Source organism: Castanea sativa, chromosome 3 (assembly GCF_040712315.1).
Source record: "Castanea sativa cultivar Marrone di Chiusa Pesio chromosome 3, ASM4071231v1".
NCBI classification, from domain to species: domain Eukaryota; kingdom Viridiplantae; phylum Streptophyta; class Magnoliopsida; order Fagales; family Fagaceae; genus Castanea; species Castanea sativa.
In genome coordinates this window covers 235,401-257,927 of record NC_134015.1, presented here as the reverse complement: position 1 = coordinate 257,927, position 22,527 = coordinate 235,401, and the positions used below count along the sequence as shown (strand labels likewise).

The 22,527-nt window shown below is 33.5% G+C and overlaps 2 protein-coding genes and 1 pseudogene across 2 annotated transcripts; 2 read left to right on the top strand and 1 right to left on the bottom strand.

Moving 5' to 3' along the window:
* Window positions 1-1,380: 1,380 nt before the first annotated feature.
* Window positions 1,381-1,957, bottom strand: LOC142627814 (heavy metal-associated isoprenylated plant protein 2). Its single transcript, XM_075801711.1, has 3 exons — window positions 1,952-1,957; window positions 1,752-1,827; window positions 1,381-1,640 (listed from the first exon to the last, which is right to left on the bottom strand). The coding sequence occupies exons 1-3, from the start codon at window positions 1,955-1,957 to the stop codon at window positions 1,381-1,383; spliced, it is 342 nt and encodes a 113-aa protein (XP_075657826.1).
* A 7,374-nt stretch (window positions 1,958-9,331) lies between these two features.
* LOC142627813 (cell number regulator 2-like) lies at window positions 9,332-13,012 on the top strand (annotated as a pseudogene).
* Window positions 13,013-18,278: 5,266 nt separating this feature from the next.
* Window positions 18,279-21,493, top strand: LOC142627306 (cell number regulator 2-like). Its single transcript, XM_075801133.1, has 4 exons — window positions 18,279-18,396; window positions 18,695-18,766; window positions 18,912-19,127; window positions 21,414-21,493. Exons 1-4 carry the CDS (start codon window positions 18,279-18,281, stop codon window positions 21,491-21,493), a joined length of 486 nt encoding a protein of 161 aa, XP_075657248.1.
* The last annotated feature ends 1,034 nt before the right edge of the window (window positions 21,494-22,527 follow it).

Sequence of the window (22,527 nt, the reverse complement as noted above, 5' to 3'; positions counted from 1 at the left end):
CCCTCAAATGAGTTATTAACCATTACCCTAAGTACACCCGTTAGCATTTTCGTACTAGGAAAACTAGTCAAGCAGCCATAAACTCCAACCAAACTTAAGAAGAGTAGATACCCATATTGTTTTGATATTCAATCCAGCTGTAACCTATTGGCTGCTTAATATATAAGCCAATGACGGTTGTCATTCCCAAGTCAATTTTGAAGTGGTCTTCTATCCTTTTTTTTTTTTTTTACGTGTGTTCTATCCGTCAACTCTATTTCCTGCTCTTCCCTATGATTGCTGCATTCATGTGATTTACGCTGAAAGATCAAATTTATTAATATATGTGACACTATCTTTGAATAGTTCCAATTTTTTTGTTTTTTCTGAAATGAAAGTGATAGTTGTGACAAATTTTTAAAGAGCTATAACACGCGTTTACCACTGCTTCACGGAGGAGAACATGTGTTCCGTTCCTGTCAATGTTTCTTGTGTTGTTAGTTAAGCCTATGCTATCAATTTTAATTGGTCATCCAGGTTAAAGGAGTATACTTATATATATATATATATATATATATATGTGTGTATGCATATATATGTTGGACTTTCTAATTTATAAATATATCTTCGGCATTTGGTATATGGCAATATATATAATTAATGCAACTAGGAAAATGAACTTCGATGCAGTCTTTACCAACAATCTGCCACAATATTTATTTGTTTGTAAACATATTTTGGCTTAAGAGTCTTGTTGGATAGTCACATAATTAAGCACGTAATTTTATACAGGCAAAACTTGCTGTACAATTAATCATGTACTTCATGGACAGTTAATTAAACATGGAACTCACAATGAATTTGCAGATGGGCATCATATTATATGGAGAGTTGACTTTGCCTATGCTACTCTTCCACTACTTTTTCATGAACTTCATTAATGCATTTATGTTTTTAAGTTTTTGTAATGCTTTAGGTGATACCATTGTTTCTCAAGATTCCAGTTAAGATAAAATAAGCGTCAAATACGCGTATCAAGCTAGCTAGAATGTAACAAGTTTCATTTCTAAGACTAACAAGGGGAAAAAACACAGAGAGGACAGTATCACAATGAGAAATAAATAACTGCGTTCAATAAATTAGTTGATGGTAATTATTTATTTACACCATGATAGTACATTTGATACAACTCATCAGATACAAGCTGGATTGCACTCTCATTGGATATAGCACATTCAACCATCATAGTGAGGGTATATATATAGCTGACGGCAATGAGCTGACACTCATTAGAATGCATGCAAGAACTGCATTCACGTAGCTAACACAGACATTAATTTGATCCAATATATACAACACAGATATATAGAGGTACAAATTAAGGCACTCTCAATATAATTCTCATAAGATGGAGCACGTTCTGCCATCATTGTAAGGATAGCTAGTGAAAATGAGCTGACACTCCCTACAGGATGGAGGGCAAGGACGACATTCACGAAACTTGAACTCTTCGCAATATTCAGGAGGCTTTGGCGGTCCAACACTGATGATCTCCGGTACCTTTCCAATCTTCTTGAGATTCCTTACAACCAACACTGGATCAACATCTCCTACAATAGTTAACATTCCCTTCTCTCCATCCACGGATACTTTATCTATACCTGTTCAGTGTTCAACCACATAATTAATGTACTACTGATCAATTCTAAGCAGAAAATTTATTTTTGGCCAATATATTTATTAGGCAAATATATATCAGCTATGTTCTTTACCTGTAAGCTTGGTAACAGCTTTCAGTACTTCGGTCTTGCAAATCTGACAGTTAATGTTGACTTTTATCACGATTTTCTGTGGCATGAAATGAAAACAAATTAAGAAACTTGAATAAAAATGCACGCAGAAGCTAGCTTAATTAGCCAAATCTAATTGAGATGGAAGTTGAAATAGGAAAATTAATTACTTGACACATTACCTTCATGGTGGCAAAGCAAAAGCCTGAATTCAACTACTTTTATTTATTTTTTTCCTCCCTTGCATGTAGGATTCTGAAGGAACCAATTTATAGGAAATACTCAATAGACACAATGCAAGTGTCCTCTTAATATTATGTCATCTGGCCGGGATACGAGTATAACGTTGAATGTTGATCTCTCTTGTCATGTTTGATGTGGGCCTACTAGCTACCTTACATTATTTAATTAACATGGCACGATGTAATATTTCTTCAACTTGATCTCTATTGAGATGTGATGAAGATGTCAAGGCAGGTGGAAGGCCCATATGATTATATTCTAGGTCATGATAGGGAATATTTAATGTAAAAAAGATCCTCATAATTAATTAATTAGAAGAGTTCAAATTCTCACCAAATTCAGGGTATGCACATATAGTACTGGAGTTACACGAGTAAACTCTTCCCCAAGATATGAGCTTTAGAGACAAGAATATAACAAACGTATGTGGAGAGAGATTCAGCAATAGTTTATGTCCTTTTAGAATCCTCAAGAGTAGTTAAACAAGCAACAAGATCTTAGCATCTTCAGTATTGAATGTGAAAGACGTATCCATAAACAAACAGGGCACATATTTGTTTTAAGTATTTAATGCATTTTCTTTAAGTTACGTTTGGTACACTGAATGTAGATTACATTAGGAATAGTGATATTTATTATTAGGAATAAAAGATATTGTAATGAAATAACTATTACTATTTGTCGGGGGCGAAAAAGTTTCCTTTCCGACAAATGAGATTTATATTGGGTTGGGGGCCTATATTGAAACTCGATGATAGGCCCGATGCATGGCCCCAAAGCTATCGGCGAAGATCCAACTGATTGACTATATTTTTATGCCTTGGGCCTAGATTTGGACTTACAATAATGGCCCATAAACTATCCCTACAGTAGACACGTTAGTGCGGTTAAAAAGTATACTGTATGAAACAGCCCAGCAATAAAGTGTTTCTGCAGAAAATAACCCAGCGGTAAAGTACTTCTGCAAAAAAGTGTAATCCAGCCATAAAATGCTTCTGCAGAAAATAACCCAGCGGCAAAGTACTTCTGCAGAAAAGAGCCACCCAGCCGTAAAATGGTTCTGCAGAAAATAACCTAGCGGCAAAGTACTTCTGCAAAAATGAGCAACCCAACTGTAGTGTGTTTCTGCAGAAGAGTGACCCAGCCGTAATATTTTTTTTGCAGAAAAGGAGTAACTCAGCAGTACAGTAAAATAAGTTCTGAGTATTTCACGGATTAAGAGGAAACATCAGAACCATCATCCATTAGCTTTAGGAAAGAGTCTTCTAGTACAATAATATGAGGGAAAAATTTTATGGTAACAGTTACATCATAACCATGAATAGTAAATGAATAGATAAATATCATGGGTTCCATAATAGCAAACAATGAGAAAAGCTTAGTGTGAGATGAAGGGAGAGAGAGAGATCCCAGCTAGTGCAGCAAAACTATTATGGAGCCAAGGCATGCTCATGGATGTAGTATATATAATGAGTAGAGAGAGACATTTGTGAGTAGCATGGGTAATGAGTGAGAGTGTATAGTGGGGCTGTTGGGAATTTCTGCTGGGGAGGAGCTGTATGTTTTTAAGTAGAGGTATGAGAGGTGTTTTTGAGCTAGGAGTTGGGGAACTTAGCTTCCATGTTTGAAACTGAGAGTTTTGTGACTTAGAATTTTGCTGGAATTTAGAGAAGCTAAAACAAAAGGGTTTTTGTAAGAGTTTTTCTCTGTGAGTATCTTTCTTGGTATCTCCTTGTTCCCCCCTTGAGGCATTAATGGAGGGTTCTATTTATAGTTGAGATTTAGGGGGCAATTGGCAAATAACTTTTGCTAAATCTTCCCCAATCTTCAGAAAATCCTTAGGGATTCGTTCTTAGGATGTTAGCTAAGAATAGTAAGCTTAACCTTTTGGAAGACTCTTGCTGTTTTTGGGTAATATCAACTGGGATTCTGACTTAGCATTAATGCTGATTGGCCTTGGCTGATGGGATTAGAGCATGCATAAGCTAATGATCTTGGTTGAGCTGCTACTAGATTCAGAGTTTCCTAAGGCAGGTTGTATCACCCCAAGCTAGGTGTCAACCTTGGAGCCTTTGCTGGGAACTCTGTTGGGATCCCCTTGGTGTCCTCCAAACCAAGTTTCCCTAAATTTCTCCATTAGGAGTTCATGTGCTTGGTCCATGAACCAGAGAATACATATTTTTAGCATAAAAAATGAGCTGATTTCAGCTTGTTCTAGGAGCTTTAATGGCCTGGTCATGGCTGCTTTTGATGCTTAACCGAATGGATTGGAGGAGAAAGAAGAGATGGCTAGCTGAAGCCCTTCAGTCTTCTGTCAAATCCTTCAGCTTTATGTCTAGTCAGTTTCAGCTTTATGTCACATGAGAAATGATGATATTTCAGCTTGTAGGGGAAGGATTCAACCCCTGATGGACATGTGTACTGTGCTGACTTGATTGGACAAGTTGGAGCCTGATGGGAGTGGGCTCCAATTGCTGAATTTGTGCTGAGTTTTGGCTGGTTGGCTCACGTGAGCTCCAGCTGTTGGGACTTGAGTGTGCCCTGGGCTGGCCCCAGCTGGGCTTTATATTTGGGCTTGTTTGGGCTTGATCATCCCTACAAAATGAAGAGTTTTGCCATGGATGACGTACATTGGCTTTTATAAGTTTTGTAAGAGGAGTATTTCTTGAAGGATGAGTATTTATATTTCCCATGAGTAAGGGATTTAGCATGTGTGAAATAAGTGTTAAGATAATATTTAAGTTTTGTAAATATGTGCCAAAATAGCATTTGGGCTTTATGAAATAATGCCAAAATAATATTGGGCTTTTAGAAATAGTGTCAAAATAATATTGGGCTTTTAGAAATAGTTGCCAAAATATTATTGGGCTTTATGAAATAGTGCCAAAACAATATTGGGCTTTATGAAATAGTGCCAAAACATTATTGGGCTTTTAGAAATAGTTGCCAAAATATTGTTGGGTTTTTAGAAATAGTTGCCAAAACAATATTGGGCTTTATGAAATAGTGCCAAAACATTATTGGGCTTTTAGAAATATTTGCCAAAATATTATTTGGGTTTTGTAATTGTAAATAGCTTGCCAAATTAGTATTTGAGTTTTTAGAAATGGTTACCAAATTAGTATTTGGGCTTTTGTAAAAGAGTTTTGTAAATATTTTGCCAAATTAGTATTTGGGCTTTTAGAAATAGTTGTCAAATTAGTATTTGAGCTTTTGTAAAGGAGTTTTGTAAATAGTTTGCCAAATTAATATTTGGGTTTTTAAAAGAGTTTTGTAAATAGTGTGCCAAATTAATATTTGACTTTTTAGAAATGGTTGCCAAATTAGTATTTGAGCTTTTGTAAAAGAATTTTGCAAATAGTTTACCAAATTAGTATTTGGGCTTTTAGAAATAGTTGTCAAATTAGTATTTGGGCTTTTGTAAATAGTTGTCAAATTAATATTTTGGTTTTTAGAAATAGTGCCAAATTAGTATTTGGGCTTTGTAAAATAGTTTGCCAAATTAGTATTGGGCTTTTAGAAATAATACCAAATTAATATTTGAGTTTTTTAGAAATAGTTGCCAAATTAGTATTTGGGCTTTTTAGAATAGTGTCAAATGTAGTTTGCCAAATTAGTATTTGGGCATTGTAAAATAGTTTGAGATTTTGTAAAGATATTGCCATGTAGCAATGAAATTATAGGTGTCGTGTAGCAACGGCCTTAGTCGTGCCGTGTAGCAACGAGCTTAGAAAGGTGCCGTGTAGCAACGGGCTTAGAGGTGCCGTGTAGCAACGGGCTTAAAGGTGTCGTGTAGCAACGGGCTTAGGGGTACCGTGTAGCAACGGGTTTAGATGTGTCGTGCAGCAACAGACTTAGAGGTACCGTGTAGCAACGGACTTAGAGGTGCCGTGTAGCAACAGGCTTAAAAGTGCCGTGTAGCAACGGGCTTAAAAGTGCTATGTAGCAACGGGCTTAAAAGTGCTTTGTAGCAATGGGCTTAGGGGTGCCGTGTAGCAACGAGCTTAGACGTGCCGTGTAGCAACGGGCTTAGAAGTGCAGTGTAACAACAAGCTTAGAAGTGCCGTGTAGCAACGGGTTTAGACGTGCCGTGTAGCAACGGGCTTAGAAACGTGCCGTGTAGCAACAGGCTTAGTAAAGGGTTTTGTTGGGCTTTTTGGGTCTTGCCCACAAGTTAAATGATTTTGGGCTTTTGTGGAGGAAGTATATTTTTGTGGCCCAATGTTGGTAGCAATGTGATGGGTAATTTTGTGAAAACCCAAGTTGGATAATATGTGGAATATAATAGGTAATGTTTATGAGAGGGGCCAAAGTAATTTGTGGGGCTTATATATGTAGGAAACATTTTTGGGAGCCCAATAACATGGAGAATATTTAAGTAATGTGTGGGAGATATTTATGTGGGTTTCAAAATAATTCTTGGGCTTGTGTGGGTATTTTGTGTGAGTGGGCTAAAGAAATTAGGGTCCAAAAATTTGTACCTCAACACTATTAATAAGTTTGGTTGTTATATAAGAAAAGCTTGTAAAAGATAATTTATAAGGAAATTTTATATTTTTGGAAATATATTAATTTTAAAACAAATTATATGCACTAAGGAATATCTACTACATCTATTTTAAAGAGGAATAGTTATTCTTCAATTTAAAGAATAGTTATTCTAATGTAATAACTAATCTATGTAATAAAGATGCAACTAAATGACCGAATTGATATTACACATGAATAACTATTCCATTACAGGAGCTATTACAACCTACCAAACATACCCTTTATCTGAGCTATTACTCAAAGCTTGGTTACTTTAAGAACTAAACCTTTAGGTTCTCTCTCTCTCTCTCTCTCTCTCTCTCTCTCTCTCTCTCTCTCTCTCTCTCTCTCTCTCTCTCTCTCTCTCTCTCTCTCTCTCTCTCTCTCTCTCTCAACCACACCATTGTCCACCACGTCACGTTGCGTCCACCATACAACACTGCTGACCTCCCACATGTTCTGGAGGACATATATATGCTAAGAGTTTTTGGTATTCTAGACTCACACATTCGGATCTATCTCAATGTACCTCCCACCGGGGGTTTTTTTTTTTGGGGTGGTTTTGGGTTGATTTTGATGGGTTATGGTGAGCTAATTTTGGTGGGGTACGGTGGCTGTGACCTCATTTTGGTGGTTGTGGTATGGAGGAGGGTGGTGGTTAGGTTGATTTTAGGTTTTAGTTATTGTGGTCACCGGTGGTTGGATGATTTTGGGGTTAGGTTACGGTGGTTGGCGGTGATATTGATTTTGGGTGCTGGTGGGTTTGCACTTTGCAATAGTGGTGGATTGTGGTGGTGGTGGGGTTCCAATTTGATGGGGGTGGGCGGTGGCAATTAATGGTTGTGGTTGGTTTTGTATTTATTTATTTTGATTTATTGTAGGAGTTTTTTCAGACTATTTTAATGTATTATATATTATTTTAATGTGTTGTATGGAAGAATAGAATATCTGATGTAAGTGAATTGTAAAATATTGTTTTAAAATAGATAAATTGATTTTTTGATGTGTCAAAATGTTTTTTTTAGCACAGTTGATGCTAATGCTCTAAGGGTCGTTGTTATCTTGTGCTGGCAACAATGGTTCCATACCCTTGATTAAATCTATTTAAGTTGTAAGTTCAGCGTCTAAGAGTATGGTTGAAGATGTATTTTAAAATACAAGAAATTAACTCAAGAAACTAAAAAAAAGTGAGTTTTTCTGCATTAAGTCACCACATGTTCTATCTTATTAAAAATTAGAAAAAAATGATCATAAGTAGTATTAAATTTAGATAATAATTTTAATATGTGACTAATTACGTTTACTTTAAAAAACTAATTTGACTAATTATCTATATTTTATAATAAAAATTGTGTTTAATTTTAAATGTATCTATATGTATGCTTGAATGCATGTGTTACATACTTTAAAAAAAAATTAATTTGACTAATTATTTATATTTTTATAATAAAAATTTTGTTTAATTTTAAATGCATTCATGGAGTTACATGCTAGTGCTTATAATAGATTTGACGATGAAAACATTTATATTTGATAAATAATTTTTATCAAGTTGACAAGTAATGACATTATTATTTTCAAATAAATATAGAAAATATGATATAACTATAGCCAAGGACGGAGCTAGGAATTTTGATTTGTGGGGGCCAATGGCAACCTATCTCGTAGTGAGTAACAATTCAAAAAAAAAAAAAAAACTCAAAATGCTACATATATGGTTTTGTGCATTGGTTTAATCAATGTAATTTTTATTAGCACTTAACAAAACTAAATAACCAATTAAGAATCTTAAGCATTTTCCCTTCTAAGTTTCTCTTAGTCCTTTTAACAACCATAAGTTCAAACCATTCAAGAAACTAAAAATATAAATATAATATCTAATCTACAAGAAGATATAATATTTTTAGAAATTAAAAATAACAAAATCATTATAAGCCAATATAAAATAATATATAAAAATACAAGATGACTTTCACATTTGGTTGTTTGAGTAAAACAGGAGCCAAAATTGAAATTTTGAATAAAGCTTATCAATTGGTTCGATAAAAAAAAAAGAATACTCTATTACCTCCCAAGATTTTAAAGTGATTTTTGCTAGTTTCAAATAAGCTCAACACTTTTTTTTAGACAAAATTATAAATTTTATGCAAAGAAAAGAAAGAATACAATGCCAAAAGAATGGCCACAACAAATTAGAGCAGAAAAAATAGAGCAGGAAAAACAACAACATATATATTCAGTAACAAAGAGCAATATTTACAAGCAACAGATATGGACAACAATATCAACTTACAACAGAGAGCAATAGAACAACAATAAAGAACAATATTAGCTTACACCAGATCGGAAAAATATATTGAAGGATGAGAATTGAAAAAGTAAAACTTCTATGAAGGAGTTTCAACAATAAAAAATAATAATAAATGAGTGAAAATATTAAAAGGTGATAAGTAAGTTTGGAAGAAACACTAAATGTGGACAAATGGGGGGGCCAAATAATTTTTCTTGTGGGGGCCAATTCTTAAAAAAATGGTTCAAGTATGCAATTCCTCCGTCTCATATCTTATTTTATCAAGTCTAGGGATCTAATCATGTTGGACAATGTAATTGTAAAAACTTTTCTTTATTTATTTTTACTTATTTTTGGATGTTTATGAGGAAATTTAAATTTATTATAGTTTTATGCAAGCTTGTCTTTAAATCGGTAAATTAATACTTTTAAAGATGTGCAATACTAGTATACTACATGCATGGCCACCATAGCAACTTAATTAAAACAAAAATGATAAATGGTACAGCATCATCATGAGCATATATGGTCGGATGGTAATTGGGATTTAAATCAAACAAATTTTAATTAATTAAGGACGGTCAAATTTGGAAAAGTAAAGAAGTAAATAGAGATGACCACCTTCTCAAAAAATAATAATAATAATAAATAGAGATGACCAAAATCACACATCTAAATTCTTAAGGGTTGTTGGTTCCAGTTAGCTCAACTGATAAAATCTCTGGTTGTATAAGAGATCTGGAGTTCAATCTTTGCATATACCAAAAACTGATTGGTGTCTTGGTTTGGTGCTAAAAAGCTATTATCAAGAGCAAATATTATAGGTTGAAATTCTCTAAAAAAAAAATTCTTAAGGACTATAAATGCGAGGACAAACCAGAAGCCTCCTTCAAATAATGGAGCAAAGTCAGGAACTTCTGGAGTTGGGGAAGCTTTGATAGTCCAACAGTACTAGGATAGTATCAACTAAATTTCAATCTTCCTTAATTACTTGATTTACAACGAACACGTACCTCTGGCTCTCAACCAATAATTAATCGACTTCAGTTCAAACCTGACTTGTTCTCATACCATGTAATATATGTAAAGTCTTGTCTTCCAGTGGCAATTGAATTCACTATTGGATGCTCTTATATATGAATTAACCTAGCTCCGTCATATCATTGATTAATGTTATACTTATAACCATTTTAAATACTTTGGTGTTTATGAAATCCTTTCTAGTGTATCTCATTCATTTTTATAATTTCCGTACCCAATTTAGTTGGTTTTAATCACAATTAATTCAACTCATAAACTTTCAATTGTTATATTTGAACCCCTTAAAATTAATTTAGACGAAAATGAAATTGTGAAGTTCCATCAAAAACAAATCAACCATTTTATTTTAATCAAATTTTAGGAGGTCAAGATGCATGTAACAATTAGAAAGTTCACATAACTAAATTGTGACACAAATATATAAGTTATAACTAAGAGCTTATACACAAAATACAAAATCTACTAACTTAGATGAAACTATAACGGCTTCATTTTATAGTCCAAATTTAGAGAGAGAGAGAGAGAGAGAGAGAGAGGAAAAGTGGAGTCTGGATGTTGAACATCTTAATTCCCTTTAGGAGAAAAGAAAATTTATAAAATTTGGATTTGAATGTTCAACGTTTTGATTTACTTTTACAAAAGAAAAAAAAAGGAAAATTAAAATTGGGATTCAGATTATCAAAATCCCATTACAACCCCAAATGTATAATGAATTTGACCAATAGTATTTGCCTATTGCCTCAAATTATGGATAAGATCATATCACAAGGGTCCGTTTCATTTCCCTTCCATTGTCAAAGAGACCACTGTAATACTTGAACAACATAATATCATTGAAAATTAGCACTAAATGTACACTACCTTAGCTATTTAAGTAGAGAATGTCTTCAACCACACGTACTTAATTAGGCTGATGGGTTGAGATCAGTGGTGGCTCTAGAAATTTTATCTTAGGGGCTCATTAAGAAATATAAGTCAAAACAAAATTTAATTAAAATAAAACTTGACTATATCAAGTTACCAATAAAAAAACACGCAAATGCATAAAGTTTTACAATTTCTTTCTACGAGTTTTCATATTTTGAATCATTACAAACCCTCTGTATTTCCTAAAATTTTAATTATATAAAGTTATATCATGTTTATACTATATGCACACATTCGCACACATCACAATCCACACAAAAAAAAAAAATTATTAAAAAAATGTTCATAATCAATATTAAACACACTCACACATATAATAGAAATTTATAATAAAATAGGCACTCGTAACTCACAAATATTCACTTTTTATTCTTAGAGTTGAAGATACCAAGATAGTCAGATAATTAACTGAGATGAGATGAGATTCATGAGAGGGAGATCTATATGATCTGTGCTGTTGTTTGATTTTAGGATGAGCTAATCTGTGTTGTTTTTGTTTTGGACTGGGTTGGCCTATGTTATTATTTAGTATTGGGTCGGACTTATATGTAATTAGGGTGTGCAAAATTTAAGTCAAGGTGTTCAAAAATATTTTTAAAGTAAAGTAAGCTAATAAATTTTTTTTATAAATATAATATTTTTATTTTCAAGTCAGAGGTTCATTTGCAGCTTGAAACAACACTTAACGCCGCCCCTGGTTGAGATCATACCCTTAGCCAGACGCAGCGCACACATAGGGAGAAGGAAAATAAAACATCTTTCCAGCCTTGCATTTTTTGAAATAGTCAATTAATATTACTTTGATCTAACAACTTGAGAAGAGGATATTCCACCTAGAAACTATTTTAAACAATATACCATTAATAATCAAAGACCAAACTCTTACAAAGTCTTCTGGAGAGAGAGAGAGAGAGAGAGAGAGAGAGAGAGAGAGAGAGAGAGAGAAGGAAAAAGAATCTCACAAAGTCAAGGGCAACCTATAGAGCATTGCACTATAAGAAGTGAACTCATCATTGGGTACTTTGTGTAAATATAGTAGTAGTATAGTGCTCTGTAATTGACATCATCTTCGTGCTGATATCTTGTCTTTCCATCTCTAAAATGTGTCCTAATAAGTAATAATAAGAACTCCAAACCAGCTCCGTACACTTCTCCACCTGAGGGGAAATGGTCCACTAGTCTTTGTGGTTGCTTTGAAAATCTCTCCAATTGTAAGGAAATTCTCTATTTGTTTTATTTCAAATGAGAAAAAAAAAAATCTATCAAAATAGTATTTTTAATATTTGGGGTGCAACATGCATAATTTGCAAATTTCCATGCTGGAGTGTTTTTAATAACTTATAACAGCGCATAACATGTAACCAAAATTTAGTAAAGATTATATGAAGTGTGCCATATTGTTTTCGAACATTAATATTAATTTGGTACATCTTACTACAACAAACCAATTAAAGAAAGAAAAAACTAGATGCAAATATATATTTATTAACAAATTCTATTGTTTTCTTTCCCCTCAAGGTTGGGTTACCTGCTATTGTCCCCTCATCACCTTTGGCCGCATTGCTGAGATAGTGGACCAGGGACGAACATGTAATTAAGCAATTTCTACTTATTGTTTTGTGATATACTACTTGAAGTAACAAATTAAAGAACATTTGTGCTTTAAGTTAAAAGTTCAAGCTCATGGAGTAATTATATATACTTCAGTTAAAAGTTCAAGCTCATGGAGTAATTTTATATATATATATATATATATGTGTGTGTGTGTGTGTGTGTGTGTGTGCTGTTGTTTCTTGTGTGTGCATGCATGGCAGCTTGTTTTAGCGCAGCTCGAAATTATATGATGCTTGCCCATGTTGCGCATGTTTATATGCATGCACTTACCGAGCCAAACTGAGAGGCTTCTATTCCTTGCCACCAGAACCCTGTGGGGATTGCTGTGTCCATCACTTCTGCTTTTGTTGTGCTCTTTGTCAAGAGTACTGCGAGCTCAAAAACCATGGACTCGACCCTTCCTTAGGTATGTACAATTACAAATACAATTACCTCCATTTACAACCATAACAATGAATAATCCATCATCTTTTATTCATTATTTTAATCTTTTTCGTTTTTTTTTTTTTTTGGTGATAAAGGTTGGACAGTCAATGCTCAGAAAATGAAAAGTGAAACCACAGCACCTCCGGTTCCTCCACCAGGCATGACTCGTTAGGGTCTGCTTTCATCCTTGTTCTTCATTCATCCTAGTGTTCAGTTTGTTCTTTGCTCCCTTTGATGTACCTCAACAACTGTGGGTTCTCTCTCTCTCTCTCTCTCTCTCTCTCTCTCTCTCTCTCAATTTCTTTTGTTGTTAATTGTAAAACATGCACCTTCTGGGTTGTATGGTCTAAACTAAATTAGCTATGTATGGCAAAATAAATGTGGTGATTGGTTTTGTTATTTCAAATTCTAGATCATATATACTATAAGTAAATTATGTGATGCTAATTAAATATATTACAAATTTTACAATATAAGTCTTATAAATTGGTGTGTCACCAATCATAAAAAATAATTCAAAATTTACAACATATGTCTTTCTATCTCTTTCATATCCACATTTATTGCCCCTACCTATCGTCACATTTGCATCAAATGCAATAAGACAATTAGGGTTATAAATGAAGCAAGCTAATTATAAACAACTTAAATTCAACCCATGAAAAGGCTTATTTATGTTTGTTTGTTTGTTTGGCGAATAAGCTAAACTTTATAAAGAGCCAAGCTACGTAATATGTGTACATGAACAAGCTGATGAAAATGACTCAACTTAACTATTATATCTTTATATGTATACTTGTCTAAAAATATAGTTATATAGATTTGTTATGGGATTGTATAAGTTAGTAAATAGGTTCATATGATATCAAATTATTATTTTTAGTTTATTGATAAAATAAACAGTCTATTTGTAGTGAAAATTCATAAATTTGTGAAGGAATAAAAAGTTTTAGTTATGGCTTCACTACATATATATAGGAAAAAATAAGTTAATAAAGTAGCTTATGAATAAGATTGAGCTTACTCAACAAGAAAGTGAACCAAGTTTAAACATGTGATCTTGTTCAGTGAAAAGCTTAAGCTCAGCTAATTTCCAATAAATTTTGATGATAGTGATCGTCATTGATGGCTAGGGATCCACACACATAAATTGAAATGATTACTAGTATCGCTTATCATTCAAGGGTCCCTCCTCATCTCTTTCTCTCTCTCTCATAATGGATTAGAAAAGCTGAAAAGTCAAGATTGAAATGAGTACTTCTTGTCATTCCCAAGCCCCTCTTTTTTTTTTTTTTATAAGATAAAATATATGTCAAATGAATATCAAGCTAGCTAGAATGTAATAAGTTTCATGTCTAACAAGGGGAAAAAATAGAGAGGACATTATCACAATGATAAAGAAATAACTGCGTTCAATTAATTAGTTTATGGTAATTAGAGATGACCCAAGTCACACATCTAAATTCTTAAGGGCCATAAATGTGAGGACAAACAGAAGCATCCCTCAGATAATGGAGCAAAGTCAATCAACTAGTTATAGGGAGCAAAGCTGACGTTTATCTAGCATTCTTGGGACTTTTGGAGTTCAGGAAGCTTTGATGGTCTAACATGGTATTGATAGTATCAACTACATTTCAATATTCCTTAATTACTTGATAAACAACCTACAAAACTGGCTCAAACTTGACTTGTTCTGATCATACCATGTAATATGTAAGTCTTGACTTGCAGTGGCAAGCTCACTGCTCATGTATGTATAGATAGACATGCCCCAACTCTTTAGGAACTGAATCTACTTGGGTGCTCTTATATATGAACCTAGCTCCGTGATATCATTGATTAAGGTAATAACTATTGAGGTCTAAAATATCACAATGTTGTATCAAATCCCAAAACAATACAAATGATTGAAATCTAGAAAACATTCGGGCTTTCAATAAAAAATGGCCCAAATCCATTAAAGAGTCCATAAGAAGGGACCCAAGCCCATGAATGGGCAAGCTTTGGACCTCACAAAACAAAGGAAAAAGAGAAGTCCAGCCCAGCCCTCAAAGGTAAAAAAAATCACTGAGGAGCTCAGAGAGAAAATTGAACCAGGATACCTTAGGATTCCCAGAAGCCTGGGATCCTCGGGATGTGTAGCAAGGCCAAGTTGGAACTGAGACAATTCAAGGGGGCATGCCCAGAAACACGAAGAACGAGGGCAAATATGTCCCATTAGCCACCCAATGATGCAGAAAAGGATCAGAAGACTTGCGAACCAACAACTCATGAATAAGGGTCTAGTACCTCAAGGAACCTAGGAAGATGGACTATGAAGGAAGGTGACTAGGGATCTTTCAGCCTGATAGAAAGGAATCATTTCATTTGGGGAAAATGACAAAAAGGAAATCAGCCAAAAAGTGGGTCTGAAAAGGTGGAATCTAGAAGCCTTGGAAAAAAGAAAGATCAAAGGTTAACCCTCTAGAACCCCCTAGAACGAGAAAGTTAGTTAGGGGCTTTCGAAGAGGGAACCTCAAAAGAGGGAAATAGTGAAGAATGAGGAAGAGACCAACCACCAAAGTTGCTGACAGAACATTGGTTTTGGTATCTAAGGGAGCAAATAGAGGGAATCAATGGTACCCTAAAAACCCTAGGATGACACCATAGAAGGAGGGGTAGCCAACAGTGAAGGGCATTTAGCAATAGTGAATGAGAAGGAAAAGATCCTTGAGAAAACTCTATGAAAATTAAAAAAGAGAAAAAATAAAGGAAAACACCGTCCGGGATCCTCAAACAGCCACTAGAGAATACACTTGGATTCAAAGGGATTCAAATTTCGCAAGTCTTAGAGGCCTAAAGAGCCATCTAAGTCTATGATTCTTGAACTTATTTGGACTTGTAATGCATCCTAGTGAGCATGATGTATGAAAATTTTAAGAAAATAATGAAATATCCCATATCACCCTAAGAGCATCCACATCAGATGGTGGATAATTTTCCATAATACAAAAACTTCTCAATTTTACACATTTTGGCCAAAAAAACATCCACATCAGTGGGTGTAAAGTCGTCTAAATTTGTGCAAAAATATGAAAAGGCTACAGTGACCGTGCATATATGCACGGTCACTGTAACTCGTTTATATGCACGGTCACTGTAACTCGTGTATAGAGTATTTTAATAATTTCTCTCTCTCTTACTACGCTGACTCTCATCTCAGCTCTCCTACTACACCTGTCCAATCAGCTTCTCATTCTTCTTCAAAATCTCACAGCTCTTTCTTTCTCTCATCTCAACTCTGAGAAGCCAATTAGCTTCTCCTTCTTCTTCAAAATCTCAGGCTTCGAAGATGAAGACGACGATAGCTCGGCGGAGATCTCGTGCGCCATGGACTGAGTCCAATTGGCGAGTTTGGGTGGCGAGTGAGTTAGGAACGCTGTTCATCCTCTCCGATCCAACAATCCGTTTGGAAACGGAGACGGTGACGAAAAATTGATTGGACATGGAAGGTGAAGCTCGTTACTACCTAGACAACTCCAGTGCCTCCTCCGATGCCATGGGGTTTTTATGTGGGGCCGAGGTCTCAAACTCCAGCGCTACTGAGGATCAAGACGATGAGTCGTTGATGATGGGTCTACTAGTTTCTATTTACTGTTTGGATTTTCTGTGGGGTTTGGAATTTCTATTTGGATTTTCTATGGGGTGATGGTGGTTGATGATTGTGGGTTGATGGTGGTGGCTGGGTGGGTGGGTTTGATGGTAGTGGCTGGGTGGCTGGTGGTTGGGTTTGTGTTAGGTCTGTGAGATGGTTCCAGAGAGGAGGAGAGGGAAGGAAATAATAAAAAATGTAAAAAGAATGAATATTTTATTAAATAAATGTGTAGAATAGATAAACTGATGTGGGTGTTTTATAAAAGTTGATGTGTAAAATAAAAAAAGTAGGGTTTTTCTTGCAAAATAGACAGAAAGTTCGAACGAACTGATGTGGTTGCTCTAAGAATCTCTAATGTTTTATTTTAATTTTCTTCCTCGTATATCATTCTTTACTGTTCCTTGCTGCTCAATGAGTATATATTTTTTGTATGTTAGTATGTATGTATTGTAGAATCCGCGCTTTGTGCATCACTTGGTTTGGAATCAACCCAACTTAGCTGCGGTGAACCAAGCCTGGTCCTTTAAAACATAAAGTATCAGGCCCAAGATTCTTGTCCTTTTTACTTGGGCCTGTGTATTGTTTTATCAAAAAAAAAATAAAACAAAACAAAACAAAACAGAAGAAACCACACAATAACCATTTTAATTAATTACTTTGGTGTTGATGAAATCCTTTCTAGTACTGTACCTCATTCATTTTTTGTTAAGGGAAAATTTATAATTTCCGTACCCAATTTATTCATTTTTTGAAATCACAAATAATTCAACACATTACCCATACATTTTCAATTGCTACATTTGAATTCCTTAATGTTTAGACTAAAATGAAATTGTGAAGTTCCATCCAAAAAAAATTAACCATTTTATTTTAATCAAATTTTAGGAGGTCAAGATATAACAATTAGAAAGTCTACATAACTAAATTGTGAACTAAGAGCTTATCCACAAAATACAAAAATTACTTAGATTAAGCTATAACGGTTTTATTTTAGTCCAAATTTTTAGAGAGAGAGAGAGAGAGAGAGAGAGAGAGAGAGAGAGAGACGATGAGGTGAACATAATACTTGATCAACATAATATCATTGAATATATATTAGCTCTAAATGAATGTAAACTACCTTACCAATTTAAGTAGAGAATGTATAAAAATCAAAAAAGAAAAGAAAAAAAGTAGAGAATGCATTCAACCATATGTACATAATGTACTTCAGTACTTGGGCTGATAGGTTGAGATCATACCCACACGCAACGCACACATAAGGAGAGGGAAAATAAAGAATCTATCCGCCTTGCATATTTGGAAACAGTCAATTAATATTACTTTAATCTAACAACTTGAGAAGAGGATATTCAACCTATAAAACTATTTTAAACAATTTAACAATAAATAATCAAAGACCAAACTTTCGCACAAGTCTTCTAGCCAAAGAGAGAAAGAGAGAGAGAAGGAAAAACCTCTAACAAATTCAAGGGGAACCTATGGAGCTTTGCACTATAAGATGGAATACCATAAAAATTAAGCTCTCTCTCTCTCTCTCTCTAAATATATATTGCATAGTACAAGCATGCCTAATTATAAAAGACCAAAATTGTAAAAGTAAAAGGTCCTAATTATAAAATATATACATATTGGAACATGCAACTACCTACTACCGGATAACAATCTAAAATTACTAGGTTCAAAAAATAAATTCCCAAAGTCAAAGTCGTGTGGGCTGGGCAAAAGTAGCCTTATAAGTGAACCCGCCAACAGTGCTCTGTATTTCGCATCCACTTCCCTGTTGTTTTTTCCAATCTCTAAAATGAATCCTAACGAGTCCAACACCAAATCAACTCCTCAAGCACCAGTTTCCTACACTTCTCCACCTGAGGAGCAATGGTCCACCGGAATATGTGATTGTTTTAAAGATAAGACCAGCTGTAAGGGGATCCTCTTTTTTTTTTTTTTAATTTATTTATTTAAAAACAAGAACTTTATACAGAAATATGTAGTATGATCTTGTTTGAACGTCTAACGGTGCAACATGCATAAATTGAAAATTCTATATTGAATTGTTTTGAACATATATGCTGAAATGGAAGTATATAAATGAGTTATAAAGTGTAAGATTTTTGTTTTGAACGTCATTTAGTACATATATATTGTATCACAATTCACAGAAAACTACCTGCAAACTTAACAAATTCTATTGTTTTCTGTCTCTCTCTCTCTTCAAAGGCTGGGTTACCTGCTGGTGTCCCTGCATTACCTTTGGCCGCACTGCTGAGATAGTTGACCAGGGAAAACCATGTTAGTATGCCAATTCTACTGAAAAGAATATTTGGAGCAATTATATATATATATATATATATATATATATGTATGTATGTATGTATGCTTGTGCTTATAGATTTAGTTTCTTTAATTTGTCTGTTTGATTTTTGGCTACATGCAGCTTGTTTTACCGCGACCCGAAACTGTCTCATGCTTGCCCATCTTTTTGGAATTGGCGCATGTATATATACATGCACATACCGAGCCAAACTGAGAGTCCACTATTCCTTGCCACCAAAGCCATGCGGGGATTGCTGTGTACATTTTTGCTGCTTTTTTTGCGCTCTTTGTCAAGAGTACCGCGAGCTCAAAATCCGTGGATTAGACCCGGAAGGAGGTACGTAATATCAATGTTATATATATATATATATCAATGTTTAAGTTACAAGCTTTGTTTATGATCTAAATTGGACTGAAAAAAAGTATTTTCTCTGAATATAGACCTAGAACTGTTGAACAAACCTTTTCTATTTCTAAAACTCATGAAAAATGTTATTTATTTTCCAAGAAAAATATTAATGAGTTTTTGTCCCAAAAAAATCTTAAATATTTACACCTTGGTTTAGTCCAAGTTGTTGTTAAAACTTTAACCAGAAAAGGAATTGATGTTTATGTGCTTATGTGTTTACGTGATGCTAAATTTAAGAAATTTAATTATAGCATTCTTGGCATGATTACTGCTTCTTTGTATGATAGTCCTATTTACTTTGATTGTTATCCTGATCTTGCTCTTGCTTTAGATAATCCTAATATTATTAAAGCTTTAACTTTGAATATATTGACTTCTGGTTATAATATGGATGATGATAGTAGACCTTTTACTCTAATTTACCGAATTTTTTATAGATTGCTTGATTCCCAGCTAACTCCTCGGTCTAGAGGACATAATCCTGCTGGAAAAACTTTGTTGATTCAATGTTCTACCCCTGATGCTAAGATCCAAGTCTCTAAAATGATTCAATGGCAAGATATTACTCTTCCTAGAGAATGGACTTTGGAACAAGTAGCACCACCTGTTAAACCTGTTTTGGATGAACTTGATCTTACTAAAATTGCACAATATACTGATGGAACTGTTAAAATATTTTTTTGATGATACCAAGGAAAGAATGGCTCTGATATATATATGTATATATATATATATATATATATATATATTAAAGCATATCCTCAAATGCCATGTTGGTCTAAGTTTATACATTTCTTGAGACCCTCTTTATATAAGAAAAACTTATATGGTTATTTTTATAAATTTGATATAATAATTTTTTTTTAAGTCTAAATTTCTTTTATGTCATTAAGACGAGTTTAATGGGCTAAATGTATTTATTTTCACTTTTTAATTATATGTTGTGCACAAGTTATATGTATGTTGAATAAATTTTAAAAGTTATTTTCCCAAAATTTAGATAAAAATTTATTGATTAAGAATATGATATTCTTGCTTGAGTTTAATAATGGAAATAGAATAAAGTAAAAGGATGACTTATAGCGTCTGTTTAGGATTTCTTTATTTTGTTGAAACTAAATTTTTTTTACTGAAATATTGTAAATAAAGGTAAAAGTTAACTAAAATAGTGAAGACCCATGAGAAAATAAATCAGATTTTAGTGTAAAAATAAAAACTAGTCCGTAAAAAAAAAAAAAAAATAAGAAAAAAAAAGAGGCATGAAGTAAGCAGTAAATTATGAGGTACCTCATAATTTTTTTTTTCTTCGTACTCGTCTTTTTTCGCCCAAACGCCCTTTTCTTCTCCTTTGTCTCTTTCGTTTTAATTTCGTTTCAAGACTCTGAGGCTTTTAGGTTTTAAGTCATGATAATGAGTACTCATTCTATATTTGTCACCACAACTTCAAACGCTTTAGCTTTTTGTTGAGTGGGCAGTGTGCCTTGATAGCCACCCCACTTGAAATAAGGTTGCTTGGACAAATTCAAACCGCCTTTTTTTGTTAATTGGACAAATCAAGCAATAGATATATAACTAACGATCTGTCATATGCCATCAAACTTCTTGTGTTTTATAATATTATTATTATACTTATAATTATTATATTAATGAGATAGATGACATTGAAACTAGAGGTTAACCTATTTAATGAGATATAGATTTATAATTATTTTAATGAATTATATAAAATTTGACTACTGAATACATATAAACAAATATATCTATTTATATATATTAATCAATATATTAAATAATAAATTATGTCAAAATGATTCACCGATATTAACTAGTATTGAAATATTTCATTATTTGATAAAAAAAAGAAAAAAAGAAAAAACCAAAATGACCTCTAGTAAGGTATTGACTCCCTTGGTCTAGTCACTTGAGAAATATCTTTATATTTTTTATTATAATAATCATAATTATTTATATTTCCTTTCTTTACAATGACTTGTAATATAATTAGAACTATTTTCTTAAATATTATAACATGTAAGAAGTATTATACATGATTCTTAAATATAGTTTTTTATTAAATTTATAAAATTAACTTATAGGGTATACACACTGGATATCAACTATAGTTATTACACTGATCCACTAAGAATAAACATGATCTATTATTCGTTATTTTAATTTGCTCCTTTTTTTTTCTTGGTGATGGATGTGATAAAGGTTGGGCAGCAGCCAATGCTAAGAAATTGAAGGACAGAACCACAGCACCTCCAATTCCTTCACCAGGCATGACTCGTTAGGGCTTGCTTTCATGGCTATTCTTCATTCGTACTAATGTTTAGTTTGTAATTTGTTCCTTTGATGATACCTCAAGACCTAGTGCATTTTCTTTTCTTCTCTATTTCTTTAGGTTTAAAACATCTCTATGTTGTACCCGAAATTCACTTGTGTTTGGTTTTATGTGCTCTAAAATAAGGAAATTAAAACAACCATGTATGGTAAACTAAGTGGATTGAGTGGTATAGTGTTAAATTAATTTAGTTTTTTTTTTTTCTTTCGAGGGCACTCACCAATTTGAGCTGGCTTATGATCAATACTTATTTTTTCAATTGTCAAATATAAAATATTGTAAAAGTAGATAAACAAATATAGGAAAATAGAGAGAGAGAACCGTATGTTTGGCTTGATCAGTCGCATCCACCCAACTAGGAAAAAGTGAGAGGAACAGTGTTTGGCTTCTTCTTCTTTTTTTTCCTGTTGGCAACCAGTGGAGGTGGAGGTGGAGGAGCAATGGAGAGGGAGATAGAGAGAGAGAAACGTATGTTTAGAATGTAGAGAGAGAGAGACAAAAGGAGAGAGAGAAACTTAGAGAGAAAGAAAGAGTCAAAGCTCAAATTTTGTTGGGCTTAGACATAAGTTTAAAATGTAATAAATGAGGATAATTAATGAGATTCTAATAAAAATATTTGTAATAATGAGGGTATTTTTTTAATCGTTTAATTTACTTCAAATTTAAAAAAATGTGTAACTCTATAAAAATTACACATTTTTAAGATCATAGATTTCAAAAAGATCTAACGATTAAAAAATCACATCAGCCAACTAAATTAATTTGAGAGAATATTATATTATTTCCTTTTTTACTTTGTTTCTCTCTCCTAATTAATTCTTCCCTAACCTTGCACAAGTGCCTATGCTTACCGTGTTAAGTTGCGGATTTGCTTTTTCATGGTCTTATACTTAATGTTCTTAAGTTGCAAATCAGTGAGTTGAAACTGCCATCAATAATAATATACTAAGGACGTGATTCATAATAAGAGAACATAAATACATA

What these genes read in the sequence shown, in the direction of transcription:
- LOC142627814 (XM_075801711.1), bottom strand. An exon ending in AGCTGTTACCAAGCTTACAG is followed by an intron (nt 1,641 to 1,751) that starts GTAAAGAACATA and finishes AACACTGAACAG; the next exon opens with GTATAGATAAAGTATCCGTG.
- LOC142627306 (XM_075801133.1), top strand. Translation starts at nt 18,279, where the DNA reads ATGAATCCTAACGAGTCCAACACCAAATCAACTCCTCAAGCACCAGTT. An exon ending in AGTTGACCAGGGAAAACCAT is followed by an intron (nt 18,767 to 18,911) that starts GTTAGTATGCCA and finishes GGCTACATGCAG; the next exon opens with CTTGTTTTACCGCGACCCGA. An exon ending in TGGATTAGACCCGGAAGGAG is followed by an intron (nt 19,128 to 21,413) that starts GTACGTAATATC and finishes GATGTGATAAAG; the next exon opens with GTTGGGCAGCAGCCAATGCT.